This window comes from Lissotriton helveticus, chromosome 4_1 (assembly GCF_964261635.1).
Source record: "Lissotriton helveticus chromosome 4_1, aLisHel1.1, whole genome shotgun sequence".
Classification (NCBI taxonomy): domain Eukaryota; kingdom Metazoa; phylum Chordata; class Amphibia; order Caudata; family Salamandridae; genus Lissotriton; species Lissotriton helveticus.
Window position 1 is genome coordinate 2,116,265,660 of NC_136063.1, and position 24,842 is coordinate 2,116,290,501.

Here is a 24,842-nt window from a genome sequence, read left to right on the forward strand (position 1 = left end):
AAGCCCAGCCCTATTCAGGTCCCAGGTGCACTCCTCCCTCACATCACTCATGCAGATCTCTCCCCTCACCACCGGGGCAGACCCATCCTGACTCCTGGAGCCAGGCTCACCAGCCAGCTCCAGCCAATCACAAGTCAGACAGCCAATTCACATAAATTACACAGACATGCCAACTTCTAGAAGTGGCACTTCCGCACTGGACACATTTATGCCGCACACATCATCGCGCAGCATTTAATAACACGAGTCCGGACATACCAAACTCGCATCTGCACTCCCCACACATCAGGAACTACCAGGGACACATGCATTCCCCATGCATTCCTATGGGAGGGCAGGTCAACCTCACCACACGCACGCACTTTACCCTGGGACACAGTGGTGAAGTGCGCAGAAGCCAAAAATCACTAACACCAGATCACCATTAAAAGCAAAAAGTTCAGGGGTGAACCTGGGGTGAACCTGCCAGAAGGGCCAAGTCCTACACTTGTTTTATGGAGAATCAAGTATTTTCACACGTTATGTCTATTGGGCCCGATTCATACTTTTCGGTATTCACAAAGGTAAACTTAGACCAAAAGTCGAACTTTGCTACTTTTCGGAATTCACAATGGTAAGTTACTATTAGTAAAGTTTGACTTTTGGTCTAAGTTTAGCTTTGTGAATGCCGAAAAGTAGGAAAGTTATACAAGAGTATAAGTTTACCTTTGTGAATCGGGCCCATTGTCTTTAATTCTGTCATATTTTTTCCCAAGAAATTAGTGTATTCATCATACATATTCATTTCAACAGTACACCCTATGTGCTTCCTTTGTCCCCAGTGCATTTATTGCTACGTTCTTAAGCCCTACTTCAAGGAGTAAAGTTGCATTCACATTAATGGATGGGAGATCCTTGTGGGCATTCGTATTACGTCACTCCGTCATGTGGCATTCTCTTCTCTTCTTTTGAAATCAATGCATTCAAATGATTTACATTTGTGCTGTTGAAATTGGCATTGTATATACACATAAGCGGCGTTCATTTGTGTTCACTATACCCCTTTTTGTAAGCAGAACGGATATCGCTAAAGCACTGACTGTGTTATCCCGCTAGCATAGACCCATGCACACTCGTACACGACAGCCATTTTAGGTATCATGGTCTCCCAGTTTGCGATCGATCACCAGCGCCCCTTCCCTGACCCTGCAAGCTTCCCCATGCACCCTGACTGCCCCCGCTCTCACATGCACAAGTCATGAGCCCTCCCCTCCCGCATGACTCTGTCACTGAGAATCACACCCCGCGCCTGACCAACACCTCCTTTCCGTCCATGAATACCCCTCCTTTGATGACCCCTTCCTCTGAGCCCGACTGCCTGTACGAACCGTTGGTAATCCCTTAGCCTGAGGATACAGTCTATTGCCCACTACTGTATGCACTCGCCTCTCTTGAAAGGAGCCACTATTGATCAGGACCACCCCACCCCCTGAGATTCGATCAGGAGCACACGTTACAACGGAATCAACAGCACACTCAGCTGCATGACAGCCCCCTCCTATTGTATGGAGGATAAGGGCCCCTACTGTAGCCACGTGTTGGAATATCTTCGTACTTTACAATGTCCTGATTGTAATAGAGGATGTGTGTGTGTCATAAACCTGTGTATAAAAGACGAAGCCTCAGAGAAACTTGTTAGAGCACCTCCCGAAGACACTATGCGAGTGTCCCAAATGACATGCTCTCCTCTTGAGTAATAAACGCTGTTCTTGTTTTCCTGCTTCCAGTGCCCGTCTCTTTATTTGGTAATTATTCAAGATGGAAACGAAGAGTCGCCCTGCACCAGCAGCCTGGGCATCGGGTGCGATATGGGCTGACTTTTCTACAATTGGCGTCCCAACGCGGGGCCCATCAGCGACATAAGGTCCGGTAAGAGAGGTCCAGACGATGGGGTGAACATCTAAATGATTGGAGTATACCTGCCTTGAGAGGGCCCTCGTCCGGCTGCCGATTGAATGAACTTCACCGATTCCGAACGGACCTCTCTCAAGTGACCTATTGTCCTGACTGGAATCCCACAGGACTGCTGCGGTAAAAACATGGAGAAAAGAGAACGATCGGGCGCTGGAAAAAGGAAGGCGAAGAACTGTCCACATGGTCCGGTCCGGGTAAGGTCGTGACACACGACAAATTGCGAAATTGATTGATTGATTGTTTGAAAATACTAGTATTACTTATTGATTGCTTCTGAGAGATTCTCTGTTTGCAAACAAGCACAGAGTCGCCATACTCTGTTTAGTCTTTGCAGATAGTGAAGGATAGGTAATGCAGACTTTTGTCCCCATGGTAATCCGTCATACCTATTTTTCTCCCCATTGATTGATTGATTGAATCGAGCATTGAATTGTTCGAAGTTGGTTCTCTTAAGGATCTTCTCTGCCTGCAAACAGGGAAGACTAGGAATATTCTCTCTCCCTTTGCCGATAGTGAAGGGTAGGTAACGCAAACCTTTAACACGTCGTACCTATTTCATTCCTCATTGATTGATTGATTGTCCGAACATTGACTGTTTGGAATTGGTTCTTTTTTGGAGGTATTCTCTATTTGCAAACAAGCACAGAGTCGCCATGCTCTGTCTAGTCTTTGCAAATAGTGAAGGGTAGGTAATGCGGACCTTTGTCCCCTGTTGTAATCTGTCATGCCTATCTACTCCCCACTGATTGATACGCCAGTCTCACCCGGACCATTTACTAGAGGAAGGTCATCTGGCCCGACCAGAGAGCACCCCTAGTGAAAAGGACATATACAATAATAACGAAGTGATCACTATATCCTGTTAAGAGAAACTTTAGCATGAAACAACCTGGAAAGAAAGGAATAGGAAAACAAAAATCAGTAGGCCACTGATGAACTTTTATTAAATAACGAACAAGGAAACAATAACAATACTTAATGATAAAACCTATGACTGTCCTAGAAACAAGAAACGTTAGAAAAAGTCCGTAATAAGAAACCTGAAAACAGTAAGAGAAACCAAGCGTGACATTGCAACGGTCACAGGGCAACGAGGCTTCACTGCCCCTCACTGCCCCAAACATGTCTGTCCCACCGCCTGCCACGCCCAAATAACGGCAAAACTGGGGAAGATACAAGTCAGCAGACATCCGCCCCATTCTGGAAACTTCCAGAGAGCAACAGGGTTGCGGCTACGCCCAGCCGGAAACAACACATATAGGGCGGGTCCTGCCGCCAACCGTCGACAGGAGATCATCACGTAGGGTGTAGCCGGAGGAGAGGCCGAGGCCGAGGCCAACGGGACCCGGCCAGGGGGATTGCTACGACCACCCTGGAGAGTTGCAGGGGAGGGAATGTCTGTGTCCTCGACCCTCCCCTCCCTCTCCCTGTCCGGCCACCATCAACCAGAGGCCGAGGCCGACGGGATCCGGCCGCGGTGGCGGTAACACTGGAGAGTTGCAGGTTGTCTCTCTCTCTCTCCCAGTCATGGCAAGGAGCGTCTGGCCGCCATTAACCAGAGGCCCGGCCCAAAGACGGACGGGACATTTCTCTTCTCTTCCATAACGGCCGCAACAACACTGGGGGGGATGTCTTGCACATGCCTCCGACCCCCCCCCCCTCGTCCTCATCCCCTGGTCCGGCCATAACAAATGTCAAGCGAGACGCCGTGGGGTGCACTGGGAGGGAGAGGCGGTGCGTACAAGCCTCTCCCGCCTCCCCAGGTGGAGGCTTCCCAGCTGCACCCTCAGCGCTCCAGGCGCCCGGAAAAGGGTTCTTCCACTGTGACGATGCTGCAACGCCTCGCCCGGCAGGGTGGAGCCCGTCCGCTCATTTGACCCCGCGATCGCCGGTAGCTGCCGAACTTTCAAAATGGCGATCGACCTGGCAAGAGCGGGCCCAGCATTAAGGAATGGCCCGGTCACTTGTTGACTCCACCACCATAGTTCTCCGCAACCTTGAAGATTCTAGAGGAGCCGCGGGAGTCCCCGACCCCGGCAGATACCCCCGATGGGGAATGACTGCCATGATTGCCCACGAAACAATGGAAATGTGGCCGCAGGACGTCGGCGCTTCCATGCTGTCGCCAGCCTCAGTTTGAATGACTAGAATCCTGCAGACCACAGTTCGGATCAGTTCCGGTGAAAGCACAGTATGACCCGGTAGGAACATTGTCGCCTCCCTCCCCTTTTGACTGATGGTTCAGACCACCGATCCCTTCTTTTACCCTTTAACGGAACTTTTGGACTGCCAAAAGAAGCTCTGGGCCAACCACGAGTTAGTAGACATTTAGACTATGCCTGGTTCTGCCTGACTGCACCCAAAATGGTGCCGATGCAAATGAGACTTTCAACTCCTTGTCGTACCCCGATTGTTCAGCCCTGGTGTCATGAGATATGTATGGAGGTTTTCTCAACCACATGAATTGATATAGGATGTGTACTGATTACATGTTCGGACAATTAATGGATTCAGGATGTGTACTATCAGTTCGGGAAATGAATTGATATGGGATGGGTACTGGTTATAGGTTCGGACAATGAATTGATATTGGATGGGTACTGATTATGTGTTCAGACGGTAAATTGACATCAGATGGGTATTGATTGAACATTCGGACAATGAATTGTTGTTTAAGTTTTGCACATCATGATTATTGAAAGTTGGAAGCCCAACACTTATGACACTCGCTCACACTGAAGTCTCGACATGATTTATTGCGCTTTTCGCACTTTTATTATGAAATAAACGACCACTGACTCCACTAAAGTTTTTACTAATAAAGTATCCCCGCATCTACAGTTCCAGCCTGCTCCGTGGCCGGCCCACAGGGTTGTAGGCCCATATTTATGCACCGACATTCTTATTAAAGATTTTTGGAAAAAGCGAACATAGTTGTCACGTGTGAATTGGTAAATTTCGAATAAATGACCACTGTTTAAAGAAAAAAATATATAGTACGTAGAAATATTGTAAAAATGAAGGGTCCAAGTTTCCGTTGTGTGCATTTTTTTCCTTTTTGTACAGCCAAAAAGCAACCACTAAAGATCCTGGTGTTTAGCCTATACTTGATGTGCTACCTGTATAAAAAGAGTCACACTAACGGTCCACCCGGGCTTAAAAACGCCCAGTTGGCAGGGACTGCCTCCCGTGGAGATAGGCCGAGTATGCAGTAAGTAAAAGCCTTTCTGGGTTTATGCACGCTAAATGTGTCTATCAATGTAGCCCCTGCCCCTTCTTTTTTCCTCTCTCTGCAGGTCGCATCGGAATATCGACCAGTGTATGAAAACGGTGATCTAACGGACGAAGAGACGGGAAAAAGGGTTTTGATTATGGTACCTAACCGCAACTAGCAAACCATGACTATTTTCTCTCCCTGAACTTAGCGCCTGGGAGGGCAGCCTGAAGGGAAAACCACAAAATATAACTTCGCTTGGCACCCCGAATAGTACAACTAAAATGACGTGCGTTAATGAATAAGCACCCCACAATTAATTGAATGGGGAAGGTTAAGGAATATTTTGAGGTGAGGTACATTTAAAATCTACTGCATCCTTCTTCGCACCCTCCTAGACATGTAACTTCAAGCTGCCCCATTGTTCTTCAAATTGACACCAACTGTTGTCCCAGCCTGGAAACGCAGTTGCTAAAAATGACTCGAATAAACCACCGTGAGCATTAGCCCGACCAGGTTAGTTCATGACCAATTGCCCAAGGCGTAAGTGTGTACAATCAAAGCCACCAGTAAGGGCAACCGACGGTTAAAAGAGAAGAAAAAGGTAGAAAGAGCTTAGGATGCTAAGAACGCGCAGCATGCAGAAAGGGATAATTTTGGCCAATAACTGTTTTATGTTTTGTCTTGGATTCTTGTAGATAATACATGTATTGTCTCCCCCGTCTGAGTTTGTGTGTACGTGATGCATGAATCTACGTCATCCCTCTGCCTGTGTTTCCGTGTTACTTAACCCCTGTTGTTCTGTGGTGTGCGCGCACTGAACGGTCCATTATTGTACATCTCTCCCTCTCTCACCCTCTCGCTTCCTCTCCCCATGTCGTACGTGTACCGAATGGACCATTTAGGGTGTGGTCTCTCTCTCTCTCTCTCTCTCTCTTTCTCTTTTTCTCTCTCTCTCTCTCTTTCTCTCTCTCTCTCTTTCTCTTTCCAAAAGCCCCGTTTCCTCTTTTCGTGTATAATGACGTTGTGCCCCTCCGGCGCAAAACATTATTGGATTTTCCTCGAACGCAAAGGTGTTCAGCAAAATTGACCAAACCCAAAACAATTGTGACTCGCCATATTACTACCTCTCCTTTCTGCAAAACGATAGAACCCGAGTTGGTAATGAAGGAAAGGACAGGTAAGACGACGGATGTCCCCTAATCTGGCTTTTTCTGAGGGAACTATAACGTCAATGGCCTTCTGTTTCTCAAGCTCGGTAGGAATACGATCCCCAATGCCCCGATTGTCCCACCCCCCTGCACTTAAATGTGGATGTCCAGAATACCCCACTTCTCCCAATCGACCCCAGCTCCCTGTCCAAAACGTCCCCTTTCCCCCGATTGACCCCAGCTTCATGTCATCTACCCTCGAAAGCGAAATTGATGACTTTGATTAACGTTCACTCCCCGAAAAGAGCATGTTTTACGTCCACCCCCTTCCCCTTCTTCGTGACGATAACGCCCCACTTACAAGGGTTAGCCGACCCCGAAGGGAAATGTAAGAGTGTCGATACTTGGGTTAAAGGGAAGGGCGAGTCTCTACATAAGGACTCGATTTTGAGATTGATATAATACACTGTGTATAAAGGTCCAATTTCTCTCCACGTACGTCACGAATGAACACCGAACAGAGTTATGAATTCCATAAGCAATGCACTCCTACAGACTCCATAAATGACGACTTCTGACTGTGACCGATGAACTTATTCCCCACCTACATAGGATTGGGGACGGAATTGAGATGTATAAATGTCTTCTCCTGTCAGTTTTTCTAAAAACTTGTTTTCTACCCATTCAAAGATCCCATTACCGGAGGAGAGGAGCTGGACGTGACGCACAGCCTGGCCACAGATCATGGAACACGTGTGACCAGAACCAAAGGTGGAGCCGCAGAGCAATAAGACGCGGGACGAGGCATAACGTTCAAACTCAGCAGATGGAGGAAATGAAGGGCTGCCTTGAAGCCCTCGACTCGCTGACCCACTCGTGCCTGAAGTCCCCCGTCCCCTTTTGAGTCCGACTGTTGGACTCGCCTGCTCGTTGTCCTTTGCTCCCTTGGTCCCTTGGTATGTCCAAAGATCTGGCCCCACTCCGCCCTCTCTTCCCTCGATTATTCAACAAACTCTTTCATATAAACTTTGACTATGGACTGGGATTTTGCCACGGAAAAAGAAAGACACGCAGGTGCCCAGCATGAGGCACCCCTAAGAAATGAGTTAGGAAACAGGACTGTGATCTAACAGCAGAGGACTGATCGCGCCCTGCAACGCGTAAGGATGATTCCGAGCTGGACTTATAGCTCCACCGCCGGTGCTCAAAAGCGCCAACGAAAAGAAAAAACGGACTAACAGAGTCTACCAGTGGTGGCTCGTCGCTGAAAAAGACATTTTCACTAAGACCCCCCTTCCTGAACTTTCTCCCTCAATTCTTGTTGCTTTTAAAAATGTTTTTGGTCACTTAAGTCTAAAAGTCTCATATAGCACTTTTTACTATATGTTGATGTCATTGAAAAGAAAGTCAGAACCTGAGTCTACAATATGTCGGAACGTTTTTTTCTGATTGCCCTCGACTACGTGTTATGCCAATCTATGAATAACGCAGCGAATGTAAATTCATATGTACCGTATTCCGCCAATTGTATCGACTGCATATGACTACACTCGATTTACTAGCATTCGACGAACGTTATTTCATTGGCCACACATGACTATATGTACACTCCATCAGTTGGGGTAAACACAAATGTACTAGCTATGTTTAAAAGCGGCGACTGTTGAAATTGGCATTGTATATACACATAAGCGGCGTTCATTTGTGTTCACTGTACCCCTTTTTGTAAGTAGAACGGATATCGCTAAAGCACTGACTGTGTTATCCCGCTAGCATAGACCCATGCACACTCGTACACGACAGCCATTTTAGGTATCATGGTCTCCCAGTTTGCGATCGATCACCAGCGCCCCTTCCCTGACCCTGCAAGCTTCCCCATGCACCCTGACTGCCCCCGCTCTCACATGCACAAGTCATGAGCCCTCCCCTCCCGCATGACTCTGTCACTGAGAATCACACCCCGCGCCTGACCAACACCTCCTTTCCGTCCATGAATACCCCTCCTTTGATGACCCCTTCCTCTGAGCCCGACTGCCTGTACGAACCGTTGGTCATCCCTTAGCCTGAGGATACAGTCTATTGCCCACTACTGTATGCACTCGCCTCTCTTGAAAGGAGCCACTATTGATCAGGACCACCCCACCCCCTGAGATTCGATCAGGAGCACACGTTCCAACGGAATCAACAGCACACTCAGCTGCATGACAGCCCCCTCCTATTGTATGGAGGATAAGGGCCCCTACTGTAGCCACGTGTTGGAATATCTTCGTACTTTACAATGTCCTGATTGTAATAGAGGATGTGTGTGTGTCATAAACCTGTGTATAAAAGACGAAGCCTCAGAGAAACTTGTTAGAGCACCTCCCGAAGACACTATGCGAGTGTCCCAAATGACATGCTCTCCTCTTGAGTAATAAACGCTGTTCTTGTTTTCCTGCTTCCAGTGCCCGTCTCTTTATTTGGTAATTATTCAAGATGGAAACGAAGAGTCGCCCTGCACCAGCAGCCTGGGCATCGGGTGCGATATGGGCTGACTTTTCTACAGTGCCCTGGCAGAAAAATAGCAGTGCAGCTCACAATATGCCAGAGATTACTGCCATTGTGCCAGAGCCAGGTTGTGGACAGGGATTTCCATCATTGGGCCAGTATGTTACCAGAGATTACCACTATTGTGCAATTTCTATCATTTTACAAGGAATGACCACCATTGTGCCAGTTGCTGCATGTTACCATGCCACGGTTAGCATGTTGTCAGCAACTACTCCCTTTGGGTCAGGTCTAGCACTTTAACAGATACCACCACCATAGTGTCATGGCCAGCATGTTGTAAGGAATTACCATCATGTCAGGATCTGCATTTTACCAGGAATTACCTCCACTGTACCAGTGGCTGAACATTCTCTGGGCCTCATTTACAAGCCCATTGCATCGCGTTGCATCACTTTTTTAGGCCTGACCATATTTACAAGGGTACATAAAATCACCCTGCGCAACTTTTCATGACCTTGTAAATATGGACCCCTTTCACTCGTTACTCTGTGTGAAAGGGGCCTTCCATGGGTGTTGCTGTGGGTGTTCCCACAATACATCTATGGAACCTGACAGATTCCTAGATTTACAAAGTTTTATAAAGCTGGAAATCTGTCAGAATCCTACGCCTCCCCAGGAAAGGCATAAGAAGGCGCAACAAGGAGAAATATTTTATTTCTCTCCGTTTTTTATCTCTTAAAATGCCATCAATGATTGTGTCCCGTCCAGTCGCGGCTCCTCCGCTAAGGTGGAGGAGCGTTGCCCCACTACTTTTCTACATTGAAAGACAGAGAAAATAAAAGTATAACTTGCGTTAATTATCATTTTATTTTCTCCTACTTCCATTCACAGCTTTGTGTGAGGGGTCGGGGACATGGGAGGAGTGGTAGTACCCTCCTAAAGTGTGCAATGACTACTCGGACCACCCAAAACAGTCTTGTGCACTTCGAATGTTCTCCGTGCAGGTTGCATTACAGCCTACATGGAGAACATGCCCAGGCATCCCGTCAGCGTACGAGTGTTGAAAAATGGTGCTTAGACCAATCACAACCCTGAGCCAAGCAAGGAAGGACTATGGAGGAGAGACGGGCGAGGAAGCGGCAAAAATGTGTGTATAAAATGTTTTATTTCATTTTTTTCATAGCCGCTTCCCCCGTGTTCTCCCCCCTCCCGTATACTCCCCACTCCTGTGTCCTCCTCCCTGCCTCACGCGTCCCTCCTCCCTGCCTCACGCGTCCCCCCTTCCTGCCCCCCTACCTCCGATCTGTGCTGGCTGCACCTGGTCCCATTCTGCACAAAAACAATCATACCCGCAACGCAGGCACCCTTGCAACATGAGGTAAGGGTGTCAGCAGTGGCACATGGCAGCCAATTGTGCACCAGCACAGGGGAAATCAAACAGATGTGCTGTATTGTTGTTTATACAACTCATCTCTGTACTTTTAAAATGATGCAGCTTGGCGCAGCAAAATAGCTTGTGGAGCCTTGCTGTGTCAGTTTTCTGTAAATGAGGCCCAAAGTGTTTACCACCACTGTGTCATGGACAGAATTGTACCAGGAATGAACACCACTGTGCCACGGTGTACATGCTGTATACCATGGCCAGCATATTACCAGAGAATATGTCCATTGTGCTTGTGTCAGCAGTTCACTAGGATTTTTCAACATTGTGCCAGAACTGGAATTTTGTCAGGAATTATCACCCATGCACCAGGGCCAGCATACTTCTAGGGCTTCCAACCATTTTGCCAGGGCCAACATTTTACCAGTAACTACCCCCACTATGTTAGGGCCAGCATACTGCCAGGGATTACCACCTTTGTGGCAGGGAAAGCATGTTACCAGAAATTACTTCCACTGTGCCACATCAAGCATGTTGCAGGGAATTCCACCAACAATCACATGGAACTGCAAGCACAGGCATGCACTTGCACACACAGACATACAGGTACACACACAGGCATGTGCACACTCATTTGCACACAGACAAATCAGCACACCCACAGACACACACACACACACCCGTACATGTCACATTCAGACACACAAGTACACACACTTGTGCACACACACAGTGAGGATTTTTTTGATTGCGTACCAGAGTGAGCCTGCTGCTTCTCTCCTCCCCTGGGATCCTCTGCTCCTGATGGTCTTCCTTGGAGCTTCTGGGGAGGGCCGCATCTTATCAGTCTGGAATACCAAAGGAGGTCAATGCAGTGGCATAACATTAGCCCCCAGGGCACCCGAACTACACGGGGCCCCCTCTGGAACTGTGCACGGGCGGCAGGCCCCTGGCCTGACAGTTCCTGACTCGGCCCAGAGCGTGGGGGCGCCCTCCATGTACTTTGCAGAGGGGCCCCCTCAAGCTTTTTTATGCCACTGGGTCAATGAGATATGATGGGGAGGGAAAGCTATGAGGGAATACTTCAAAAAGTATTGGCAAAGCCAATAGATTTCGCCTATGTAAATTTGCTGACTTTGGCAATCTTTTATAACATACTAGCTTACCCGTCGCGCGTTACTGCGATCTCAGAAGAAAGGAAATTTAAGGAAACTTGTTATGATAACATTCAATTTACATTGTGTCATTTTTATTGAAACTTATTCATTTTAATATGGAAAACATTTCAAAGTGTTGTTTTAATTCTGTTTTTTATTCGAGTGCTTGTGGATACACAATATTTTTCGTTTTTCCGTCTGGTGCGTAGACGAATAAATCAGAAGGTTTTCCGACGCGTGAGCTGGCCACATACAGTTGTCCATGTGAGAAGCACGGATTCTCCAAATCTAGTCCACACACTTGCAGCGATTGTCCTTGTGCTTTGTTGATGGTCATTGCAAAAGCGAGTCGCACCGGAAAGTGTAAACGTTCAGTATTGGAAAGATTAGGAGGGCCCTGGGTGGCCGGAGGGCCGATATTTAACACATTTTTTTTTTGCCAGAAACCTTCGCGGGAGTGTACTCAACAACTTCCCAAAGTTTCATGCCATTCAGATGAATGGTGTAGTAATGCATAAAGGACAAACTGACATACTTTGGTTTCTATATATATAGATTGAAGTAATTAACCACCCAAACACAAAAATACTCGCTGCAGTGAAGGAAAAGCTAAGTTCAAGGGACTGAGTATTGTTGGACCTAGAGGTAAAGCAAGATGTTCCAGAAAGAAGAGTACGCCCAGAGAAAAGCCCAGCAGTAGTCATGGTAGAGGAGCTGCCCTGAAAAAGCTGACAAGCATTGACTGTATTGGTGTGCCTTTAGGAGAAGGGGAGCTACCGGAGCTCATGGGAAGCTATGCACCCCTGTCCATAAGTCATGATAATAATAATGTATTTATTGCATGATTAATAAAAACCATTGCAATATGAGTAAAACAACATTGTATCGAAAATGTTTCCATATTTCATAAGCAACTCTTCTCTTAATATAAAACACATTTAAATTATATGATAGGTAAAACCTTATAATAGAGGGAGACCTTGTGTATGGAATTTCTTATTTGTAGAACAGTGGTGCTTCTTTATGCAGTGCCTTCATAAGAGAGGAGATGGAGCCAAACTGATAGCACCAATGTAGAAGAGGCAGCTGACAGAGTAGTTCGAACGGTTGTAGGTTAGGCTGGGCTTATCCTAAATAACTTTGGGGCATATTATCAAGGACGGTGTTAAAAATTATCGCCGGTTTAGCGGCAGAAAACTGCCGCTAAAGCGTTGATAATGGGCATGATAATACGCCCTTGAGAATTCCAATAGAAGTCCATGTTCTGTTGTGAACCTGGGCTTCTATTGGAATTCTCCAGGGCATATTTTCAAGCCCATTATCGGCAGTTTTCTGCCCCTAAACCAGCGATAATTTTAATGCTGTCCTTGATAATATGCCCCTTTGGTCTTTAAAACTTTACAATGTATAACTTTAGGAACACTCTAGAGTTCAACCTGTATTACCTCAACACTAGTAGGTGCTCTAGCATTTCCCTCCTCTTCCAACCTAGAACGGAGAAAGCAGGATCTCTGGGAGCGCTTAATGCAATCTTCTGCAACCATTGGTCTCCACAGACCCACCACTAACAGAACAGATAGTGGTTTGTGCTACGGTAGCCTCGTTGTCAGGGTAATGTGGGGGAGATGCGCGCAGTCACCCACCATCTCAACACTTCATTTGGGGCTCAGGATACCAGACCTCTTCCGCTTTGCCTGTCTACGGATGGCAGCGGGCAAGTGGCAGATGAATGCGAGAAAAGTAAATAACTCCAGAAGAGTATTTCCGCAGGGCAAAAAAGGTTTTTCATGAATGAACAGCTTAATTTTAAACCTGGAATTTACCACATTAGCTTCAAATGGAAACCACAAACAACATCATAATTCCCAATTGTGTAAGGGTGCCCCATTTGTACAAAATCTTTAAAAACTGAGTATTGGCATGAATAACGTTGTCGGTATACAGGAAAATGTGCAAAGTGTTTCCCACAGTCAACTGCACTACAGAACTTTTACCTTAATGGACTTGGCATAAATGGAGTGGTAAGTAAGGACATCTGCATTTTTATAGGGATAGGGGGATTTTCCATGGAAAATCATGTTAAAAGCATGTGCAGAAGTGAAGAAACTTTCAAAGCAGCTTTATCCCCACACCTGTTGCTTTTCAGCAATCTTACACATTTTCAAATCCATTCTATCCTATCACACGTTATTTAATACAGTACCTGAACTGTGATGGGACATCCGTGAAGAGCCTTAAAATGAATTTGCTTGTGATGCCAGGGCAGTAGGTGGTCGGAATAATGACATATCGACCTTTTTTGAGGACCACCCTCATGAACACAGTGCGTAAGTTTATATATGTCGACGTGGATGCTTTCTCTTGAAAGTAAAGCTTGTGAATTCTACATGTTCTGTTCTCTTCAACCTAAGAAAAGAGGAAAGAGTAATTGACATACCCCTATGGTTCTTTTTTTACATAATATATTAATCAACAGGGGTGTGTGTTCGGGGGGGGTGTTACCCCCCCCTAATAAATTCATTTTCTGATAAATAGTTGGGTACAGGTGCTTTTAGGCGGGTATTGTGAGATGCCAGTCGGATTTCACAAGTAATTTTTACAGACACACAGAAAAAACACACACATACTATCTCCTTCTCTGCTTTGAAAGTCCTAAAAAATATTGTTTATTTTACAAATATTGTGTTTTCTCCCTTAGTACTCCAATTAATTCGCATTCCTCTTCCTTTCCACTGACCCATAGTCCCCTCTCATGTACTCTGCTTGTCATATCATGTATTTAAACATTATATGCTATCCATTGTTGGATAGTCTGATCCTCACCCCCTCCCTACCCCTCCCCATATTACTGAGCAAGCTACGCCCTTGTTAATTCGTTGCGTGCTCATGACGGCTCCATGCCGTCATGAGTCATGTGCGGCGTGTGCTCATGACGGCGTGGAGCCATCATGCCGCTGCCACTCCGCCCACGCAGCACTAATTCCCCGGCTGTGCAAGCAAATAAGTGAGTGGGCGGGGTCATGACGGCTCCACGCCGTCATGAGCACACGCAGCCCGGGACTTATGACGGCATGGAGCCGTCATAAGTACGGGAGCGCCATGCCCACCCCTTAGCCCCTCCCACGCCAAGGCGGAATTCGCAGCGCAGAGAAGGGGTTAATAAGAATGCTGGCAAATCTTCATACCACGAACAATGTATAGAGCAACAAATATTAGATTTCGAAATAACAATAAACAACATCATAAATATAAAAAGGATTTTTAAAATTAGAAAAAAATCTGTCTCAGGTGGTGAACCAGCAAAATACAATGAAATTGTTATAAACGACCAATCTACTAAGCTATTCAGTGACTACACGAAGTGCAAATGGTGAACCCCAACATGTTATAATAATATAGATATGATTAACAGTTTGACTAGCAATACATTCACAATTTTAGTGAATTAGGAGCAACAGTGATTGTTACACCGGACCCTGCACATTGTAACCATACACTGATCACAGATATGCTCATCGGACTTTTTCTGATTAGGGCAGATTCTAAACAGGCGTTTCATCATGTAGGGTGTAATTAATAACGCTATTTGTTATCTAAGTACAGAAAATGGAGCATTTATAATCCTAGTCACAGAATTGCAGATTTTAACTTTGAGTCAATCTGCTCACTGAGGCAGTTGTGAGAATTTCACAAACTTATTGAAAATAGTTTCAGCGTTGAAAAGGGCTGGAGATATAACCTTGTCAAGTGCAGGGTAAAATCTTTTCAAGCAGGGGAAGGGTAAAAACATTCCTAAAATTGGCCTAACAGACCTAATAGACTTCCTTTCAGGTCAAATATATTTAGGGAGACGACCTGTTTCCATGCCATCACGACACAGCTTCCAACCCTGAAGTTTTCACCTACAAATCATTGCTATCAAGTGTGTTACATCTAATTATTTCAATGGAAGTGCTGCTTGCACATGAAATACCTTGAAAAAAACAAGAGAAAGAGGCAAAATAGAAACAGTTTGTTTAAACATTGCTGGTGAGAGCACAATCACAGACATAGGGTCTGAAGACTGCCTCCACTTACAATAGATCATTCATGGATTTTATACATTTTGTTGAGTACAATAAAATAGTTCCAGTGATCCTTTTTTGGTAAGGAATGTTAGCCGTTGACTTTCAAGCCGTAAATTAGATGTTTCATTGAGAAATCCAGGTGGGCCTCGGCCTTGCGTGGACACAATGGGGACAGTGGGTAACGTGTCCAGATGTCTGACATGGGGTGCACGTGAAGGTGCGCGTGATCACTGCTTGTACTGTGTGTGCTATGTCCTGATTGGCCAAGTGTTCCTAACTTCATTTGGCATCTGACTTTAAGGTGCTTTGGGAATGAGTGTACCCCTATTGCCATGTGTTCTTTATTGGGGCCAATCTTCTCGGACCATTGTGGTGTCGCTGCTCCTATCTGTAGGATACATCTTGGATTTTCTGCTCGTGCTACGTGCCACCCCACCTGTGATCTGTCAATCAGTGACATGGGTCTCAGGGCTTGCCTGATCACATATTTCTGAGTCAGAGTTGACCTGTAGTTCACAATGGGTGAATTTGTCAAAAGAGATGCGATTTCAGTTGTGTACATGAATGTATCGTTCTTAACATCTATATCGACTTTCTCAATATTAACAGAAGCAAAACAAGACTACAGCATTCTGAATCATTTAGGCTGGAACACAAAAGCCTATGACTGAAAACTGTGTCTTTTAAGACATGAATGACCCTAAATGTATGGATGATGGAGGAGTTAGTTATGCAGTGGTGGCCAGCACGGATCAGGGGTGGCGGAGCGGGGATGCCAGGGGAAATAAAAAGAAGAAAAAAGCGTACCTCCTCATCGCATCTCTCCTCTGTCGCCCCTCCTACGTTCAGAATAGGAAGCAGTTGTGATTGGTCTGAGAGGCGTGGTTCGGTGCTCAGACAGGCAGTGGGAGCCTGGGCATGCTCTTGCCCCAGGTTGCAATGCAGCCTGGGTGGAGAACATGCAAAGCGCGCATAAATGTTTTGCCGGCCCAAGACGGCCGGCCAAACATTCATGCATACTTACAGAGTGTGCTCACCACTCTCCCTGCTCCTCTGTCATTGGAGCAGCCCACTCCACCCTGCAAAGCTGCCACAGCAAGACAAAATAAAATAATAATAACATCAAGTTATTATCATTTTATTTTTCCTTTATTTCACTGCTGCAAAGCAGTGGGGAGACGCTTTTCCACCTTAGCGGAGGAGTCGCCACTGTAGTTAAGTACCCCAATGTTGCTTATATGCACTGCAAAGAGCTCGTTCAACAATAGAAAATCATTGCAAATGCAAATATTAGTTTCAAACTAGATGCATTGCTTCCAGTGAAACCAACCTAAGCATTCTCCTCCGACGTAATGCATAGCTGCGAATATCTACATTCTATTCTGAGGTACAACACTTCTTGGTGTGCCAGGAGCATCGTCAGCCCACAAGTGGACTCCATGTTAGAAAAGATTATAAAAGTCAAAGACATGCAGAAAGCCATTGGACAACTCTAAAACCAGTCTACAAAGGAGAGGTATCAAAGGCAAAAAGCAGGAGCAGGAGTTAAGTCAGTGGCTACATCTCAAAGCCCACAGTACCAGCAAGAACCTTTCAGGAGGATCAGTCAGGCAAGCTGAACTATAAAGTTGGCTTCTGCTGCAACAGTTGCAGTAAAATTGCAAGGCAAGGACACTTCTGTCTTCATCCTGTGACCATCCATGCACTACCCTGACCACTCAACACCTGAGGCTATACCTTCCATTGTGGAAGGATGTAACCTCAGACAAGTGGTTACTCTCCATCGTCACCCACAGGTATTGCTAAGAGTTTCATACCTTGCTGCCAAGTATTAATCAGCCAAGATCACCAGAGGCAGCTGCAAGAAAAAATACTAAACTATACAAAAAGGGATGGATGGGATGCTTGAATTAGTCTCAGCCACAGGTAATTACTTGGGCCACATCCCCTATTGTATACGTCAGCAGGAAGAAATGTAGGCATATCTCCAAAAGAGAGCAATCAAATTCGTCCCGCTACAGCAGTTTATGCCCTATACTATCTCATTACAAGATAGTTGGGTTGTTGCTGCTGACATTTGAACTAAAATTATTTAATCAATACAACATGTCAGAACACTTCAAGATGACAACTCTCTTAAGAGTTCATTCTTCTGCTTTGCATCAAGGACTACATGGCGACCCTTGATCTAAAAGAAATTCTACTTCCACATTCCCATTCACCCTGCACACCACTGCTCCCTCTGATTTGTTTAAAGTATAATGCATTATCAGTTCTCATTGGTACCCTTTGGCATCACCATACCCCCTCAAATGTTAAGTAAATGCTTATCAGTGGTATCAGTGCATTTTCGAGGCAACACCATTCATGTCTTTCAATACCTCATGCATAGATGGTAAAGAGTCTCTGCCAAGCACTATGCACACTCACATTCAGCAAGTCATCTCAATCCTCTGTATATAAAGGGGTTCACTATCAATGCCATGAAATCTCATCTTTGTCACCAACAAACATTGTCATCAACAAACACAACTGTTTTTGGGATCCATCCTCAATACAGTAACCAGCAAACTACTCCAGCAACAAGAGTCTGATGGCATTTCAAAGGCTGCTTCCCTTTTACCAGATGCTGCATGATCTGACAGGCTGATAATGAACTTGCTAGGAATTATGCCATCATTAATTGTGATAGCACCAAATGCTCGGCTACACGAGTCCTATACAGGAGTGCTTTGTGAAACAGTGGTCACAAGATATTTTAGATGTGTTGATTGAGAAATCAGAGGTGTGGCCTTTGTGTTGTGCATGGGTTTCATTAAGAGCCCTGGAGATTAATACTCTCTAAAGTCGGAGTCTTTGGATGAGACATATTCAGCACTCTGGGGCATATTACCAAGGGCCATTATCGCCGCATTAGCGGGACTTTCTCCCGCTAATGCGGCAATAATTTTATCGCCCTATTACCAAGCTGTCGCTAACACCAGTTAGCGACAGCTTGAAGGCGACAGCGGGCATTTAGGGGCCCACTTTGCATGTCAGCGATAATTATCGCTAATGACATGCAAAGTGGGCGTGCCAAGATGTTAGCGACTGAAAACAGTCGCTAACATCGCTATCTCCTATTACCTACAAAGGCGTAGTTTTGGAAATAATCGCGCTATGTGTGAATATCTCCAAAAGCTAACACCTGCACAGAGCAGCTCTTAGCCATGTTATCCAATGGGAGGTGGATAACATGGCTAAGAGCATTGTCACGATAATGTGTGAATATCGCTGTATTTCCAGCGATATTCACTCATTTCGAATGATTTTTATCTTTTCTGAGATAAACCTTGTGGATAGCAAGGTATTTCAGCGATAAAAATCGTCGTAGCGCGGCGATAAAATTATTCCAGCTACCCCTGCTTAGCGATAAATATTGCTATTGCTAGGTAATATGCCCCTCTGCTCCCCTATGGTCACTGGAGTACAGGAGTCGCACCCCTTTTTCCTGTCCAAGACAGTTGTCTGAATATCTATGATGCGGGTGGTGGCTTGGGAGAAGCTTGGTTGTGCAGTCTTTTATGAGACTACCACATATCTCTTCTCTGCCGGGTGGCCTTTTTACACTAAAATGCCTTAAAGGCCATACAAGTCCATTCTGTATGGTCCTCTCAGAGAAAGAGGTTTCAGGCCTGGTGTTGGTGCGACTGTGGAAACTTAAAGTTACTCAAACAACCTGGCCCCAAGGATTTCAGTTTGATGCAATTCCAAAGAGAAAACCATTGCAATGTCTTCATCTGTGACAACGTTGTCTCGTTGACTTTTGTTTTCCATGACATGGCAGTCCAGGTTCTCTCAAAGATGCAGCCAAACACAATGGTGAAAAAACAAAACAAACTAAGATGGAGTTGATGTCCTGGTGTATAGTGGGTTTCAGCCTTGGAGGTATTATGAATCACCTTGAAACGGAAACCTCTACCTTGAAGAAAAAAACATGCAACGTCTGCATGGTTATCCGGGATGGAGCTCACCAGAGAGGAGCTGGCTAAATACTTGTCGGAAAGGGTGAGTCTGTTGTGTAAACTGCGTCTCTGACTCAGCTTGTTTTCACATACATGGGTGACAAGAGGGAACTTAATTTCAATTCACCAGCGCTGAATGTGAAAGGCAGGGTATTGTAGCCCTGCAGAACCCCATCCGATGTATAAATGAGGTGGTGCCAATGTTTTTGGGTTACTAACAGGGAGCAGTGGTAATCCAAACAATTGTTCACTATTCATTTACACACTCAAGATCACTGGAAATGGAATATGTATTTCAACATATTTATTTTATAAATAGTTATTTTAAAATGCTGAGATCTAGTGCACAAAATGTTGGTAACATTAGAGAAGATAATAAAATGCAGCTACGCTTTTCAATAACAGTGAAGACAGGGAGAGACTGTAACATCAAAATGTATAGACCTTACACCCTCACTGTGCTATCTCTAAGCTCTATAATAGATCTAGCAGATAAATAAATAATACGTCCGAGGATTTGAGGTGGTGCACCTACCTGGACAACAGGGTTTGTTGTCTGTTTGTAATGGCTTGTCAGCTATTTCAAGCATAAGGCCAAGAGCTAGGAGCTTGCGACTATGAGAGTACACGATCCTGGGAACAGTTTCTGAAGGCAGAATGGAATTCTTTGCAGAGTTTCAGGGTGTCTTGTTTGAGGCTCTTTCAGTCAGGATGGAATCTGGTGCTGTGCTCATCTGGAGCTGCAATCTGCGTCTGCAATCTGGGTGAAGTTTCTCTCCTAAGTGGTTAAATGACAGTCCTTATATACTGAATCTTATCAAAGATTTGAATTTCTGACATAAGTTGAGGAATGTCTGACATAGACTATGTATGTCAAGGAGTGCATCCCAGATGATTTCTTAATGACATATAGATGAGAGGACATCAATTCAGACTACACTATTTTGGCTATGGATGATATATGACCTTGAAAAAGGCACCTGCCATGGACTGAAGTCACAATGGGGGTTTTGCTGATGTCTATATATTAATGATTTGACACTTTCACAGTTCTTGGAAAGATCGGTGCAGACGGCATCTGCTTCATAGGCAAACATGTTGATGATTCTGCACAATTTGAGGAAAAATGTCAGCCTCCATTGTTGGAGATGGCAGCCTCCATTACCTAGGATGGATTCAGGGCCAAAGGTAAACATGCTGGACAGGCTAACTAAAGTAGAAACTATAGCTAAAATGGAACCCATCCTGCATGTGTTTGAGAACCTACAACTAAAAGAAAGATGTCTAAACGCAAGTGATTAAAATAATAGAATTATGGAGGGAAACAGTCATAAGATTTATACCACTGCTGGAATATTTTCTAAGCTAAATAGTTACTAAATCATCACTGAATGTGTTTTTGATTTATCTTGCTTATCAAAGATATTTATTATGCATTTACAGAATAAAAAGCACATGCCAGAAATAGTAGATATCAATTCATCACTTGTTACTTGTTCAGTAACTCATCTTCAAGATGAAATGAAAAAAGGGGTCTCTGCACTGAAAGACATGATCCTTACAACAAGTCTTCAGAGCTTTCCTCAGTTTCAGAATGTTATCTTATGTATTAGAGAGGACGGAAGCAAGTTCCAGAGAACAGAGCAATGAATATAAAATGATTTGCCACGACAGCATTTGCATCTTCTTGGTGGTACAGCAGGGAAGCTTTGAGAAGTCATCCTTGGGGGAACATTGGTTGGTGGGTCAGCGGCACTTTACTAAAGTATATTGATCTTTTGCAGCAAAGGGCACTTTTCCCCAGGCACAGGATCTTGATTTAAACTTGATCAGGAGTCAATGAAGCCTCATCAGAAGTCCCCAAGAGGCACGTTCAGTTGGCTGTTAAAGAGCTGGCACATATTAAATTCAGCTATTACAGAGGTCAGCCAGTTTGGGTGAACACAGAAACTGCCAGAGACCTGCATATTTTCATTCACTTAATTTTATGAAAAGAAATGGTGTAAGACAATAAGTAAAAAAAAATCTGGGATTTTGATTGACAGTAGAGTCCTTTAAAACCTCTATTGCTGAAGCTACCTAAGCAGTATTCTTTCAGATTCATACGATATAGAGCCCTCTTCTTTCGTCATTAAAGGATTGAAAAAGAAAGATGACAAACAAATCTATGCAAATTTGTACATTTGGTAGAAGACGAATTAGATAGAATGCTTGTGGAGCTGTCTGCGTAGATATTAAAGTGACTGAGTGTTTTCCAGGAGAACTTGAAGTCCATCGATGTATCTAAAGGAAGCAGGGCAACTATACGTAGATTTATATATGGATTGATATCAAGCTCCAACAAAGGGGCTTGAAGCGACATCTTCAACAAGCACTGGCAAATCCACTAGGTTCACCTTCTTAATGCAAGTGTAGAGTTAATGACTTTGGCAATGTTTATCTGTCAAGTATTGTTTAAACATGTTAATGAAATACATTTAAAAATACTGGAGGAAAAGCAAACACATATGACATCTCAAAACTGTCATTAAAATAAATGTTTTCAATCTTTAAAAGTGGCATTATTTTTCAAATAGTTTTCACTCCGGAAACTCTGAACAGAATTTAAAAAGAACAAGAAAGTGTCAGAATGTAAAGGGAAACACTTTCCAATGCCTATTTTAATTTCCACAGGATTCAGCCATTTGGTCCTCTTCAGCAGTCAATGGAGCATATTTATGGGACTCCAGGAGAAGTGTCAAGCTAAGTACACTTTCTGACTCAGGCACCAGCTGAGTGAGTGCAGCAGATGGCCCTTCCACCATAAAAGCCTTTGTGTGTCGAAGCTTTTTCTTTCATGCACTATGTGGAATGCAGTAGATAAAAGAAAAATAACTCTTGAAGTCTGGTCTTCAACCATAAGCAGGCCTTTACAGACAACCTGGGAGGGTGGGAAGCAACACAGCATAGAGGACCGTGTTTGAGTGGTGATGCAGCACTTGAGCAAGAGAGCTTAAAAACACATTCACTCTCCTGGAGTGCTTAATGAAAAAGAAAAAAACAGACCAGTAAATATGAATAGTGTAAGGATGCAAGGCAGGCAATCTAAAGGATTGTAAAGAGGCTGAGTTCCAGGAAAGGGACAAACACAAGAAGAGGAAGGCAAGCCATCGAATAAGAAGCCCCACGTCTGCAGATAGCATAGTGAGCTGGGAGAGACAGAGAGAGTTGGAGGATCACCAATCACAATTTCAGCACCATAAGAATAGGGTCTGATGTGCATCAGTCCTTACACTGTTTTTCTTAGGTTTCTGGTGATACTTGGGGGTGGATGAAGAGTAGGGAAGAGGCATATCCACTCTCGCTGAAGACTATTGAAGTGGCAGCTTCCACACACTGATGTCAATGTAAGGATTTTGTTTGTTTGTTTTTCATCGTTGTAATATGACTGCAGGAAACAACAGGGATTTGAATCTTTGAGCCATAGTAAAGGTTTCGCAACAAATACCTAGCAGATGGCAAAAATAGGATTGTTCAAGTGGTCCCATGTCAAGTGGTTCACTCTTCATTGAAACTTAAAATGTTCCTCCCAATGCAAAACAAGCAAAATTTCAAGGAAAATACAAATTACTGAAAATTGGATTTAATGTGTGTATTTTCAAGATCAACACATCCCAGTACATCCATGAAACTAGCATGAACAAGTGAATGTTTTGTGCTTATTGCCTACCTTGAATATTTCAAAGCCAATGATGAAGCTGTCACCTTTCCCTTCTCGCTTGAGATTTCGTCGATCCTCCTGTTGCAGCGAAATCAGCACTTCATCGTTTTTTTTCTTCACGTTAAAAACATACTGATGGTGTAAAGAAAGATTTGTTAGGGTGGCCCATTCAGTTACTAGTATTATTATTACTATAATTTGTTAAGTGCATATTCACTGAGGGATCTTGGCAATAGGAGCGAAAATAAGTATATAACAAAAATAAAGCATGACTATATCCTCAATGCCAGGAAAGGAAGGCGCCTAAGCCAGAGCTGAGAACATAGACAAACCTTTGAAGTTTACATTAAAACACCATTATTAGAAGTATTGTGCACATCTTGAGGGAGATCATTCCAGAGCCTGGGACCTAATATATGGAAAGCTGCGCCACAAAGAATGAGAAACTAAAAGTAGTGTCTGAGCTTGGGCTGTTCTAGTAAACGGCTATGTGGGATAAGCAGAATGGTTTGAGAAGGGTCCTTCGTTTTAAGGTAAGACACTTGAAATGTTGTTTTGCCTGTGAAATATGACCCATTTTTGAGAACTTGCACTAGTTTTTCAACCATGGTCTGAAGACTGCAGCTTTGAAATGAGCTGGTCTGAAAAACTTACATAGATAGCATGATAAATTATCTGGGTGGGATAAGTTATAGAACCTCACCACCTTCCCCAAAATTCTAATTGTGGATAAAAGGGTGGATTCTCCTCAGGGTCTTACCCTGGACAAGCTTCGTGGCCCAGACTTTCTGAATCAGTGGTAAAAAGAAAGCTTCTGATCAAAGAGCACGTTCAGGTTCTTGACCACCTCTAGTGGGATGGAAGCGGAACCAAGTTTCAGATGGACTTTGTCTCGGAGTCCGCACCGATAATTAGCACCTCTATCTTGTCACTATTTGATTTACAAAAGTGCTCTATATACGGTGCTGGGTACTTGTTAAGCAATTTTGCAACATCCAGTGCAGTTGGAAGACTGCTGGTATGATCTGAGCAGCAGCAGCTCCACTTGATTCGCATATGCCAGTCTTATGAGCCCAAATGAGCGTCTCAGGCTATCTGGTGGCTGGATGTAGATATTAAGCAGAATTGAGGATAGAGTCATGCCTTCAGGATCCCAAAAGGGCAGATAAGTATCAGAGAATGGAGAGGATGGAAATAAACTAAATTGTGTTCGTAAGAAAGGAGGCAAACAAAGGTAATACTTGTCCATGCACCCCTAGAACTTTGAGGCGTTTCAACAGGGTGTCATGGTTGACTGTACCAAAAGCTGCTGAGAGAACACAAAGTAGAATTCTTCCACACTGTCCCTCATCCTGCCAACTATCAAGCTAATTAAGAATGGCTACTAGCACAGATTCACTGCTATGCCCCAAATTGAACTCTGTTGTCCTTCAGAGGCTCTTCCTATGCGTTATTGGCCTGAAAGATATTTCCCAATAACTTTGCCACAGAGGGTAGTTGTATGATAGGCTGATAGTTTTTCACAGGGGTTAAATCCCTGCTTTTTCAGTAAGGGCATTACTTGCCCTTTTTGAGGTGTTGTGGCACCCACTCAGCATGTAGCAAGGTCATATTAGCAGCCTAAATTGGTATTCCTACGAGAGGGATCGGCCTTTGAAGATGGTTGTGACAGTTCATCTGGAGAAGCTGATGTGAAACTTGGTAAAGTGGAATTTACCTTACTTA

The 24,842-nt window shown here is 44.5% G+C and overlaps 1 protein-coding gene across 1 annotated transcript in view; it reads right to left on the reverse strand.

Annotated features, from left to right (window-relative positions):
- The window catches only part of CAPN6 (calpain 6), a 551,200-nt gene that overhangs the window by 110,827 nt on the left and 415,531 nt on the right, over positions 1-24,842 (reverse strand). The window contains exons 9-10 of the mRNA XM_078688803.1: positions 23,127-23,249; positions 13,550-13,752 (exon numbers count right to left, since the gene is read on the reverse strand). Coding sequence (XP_078544929.1) covers positions 13,550-13,752; positions 23,127-23,249 — 326 coding nt within the window. The remainder of the gene's footprint in view (positions 1-13,549; positions 13,753-23,126; positions 23,250-24,842) is intronic.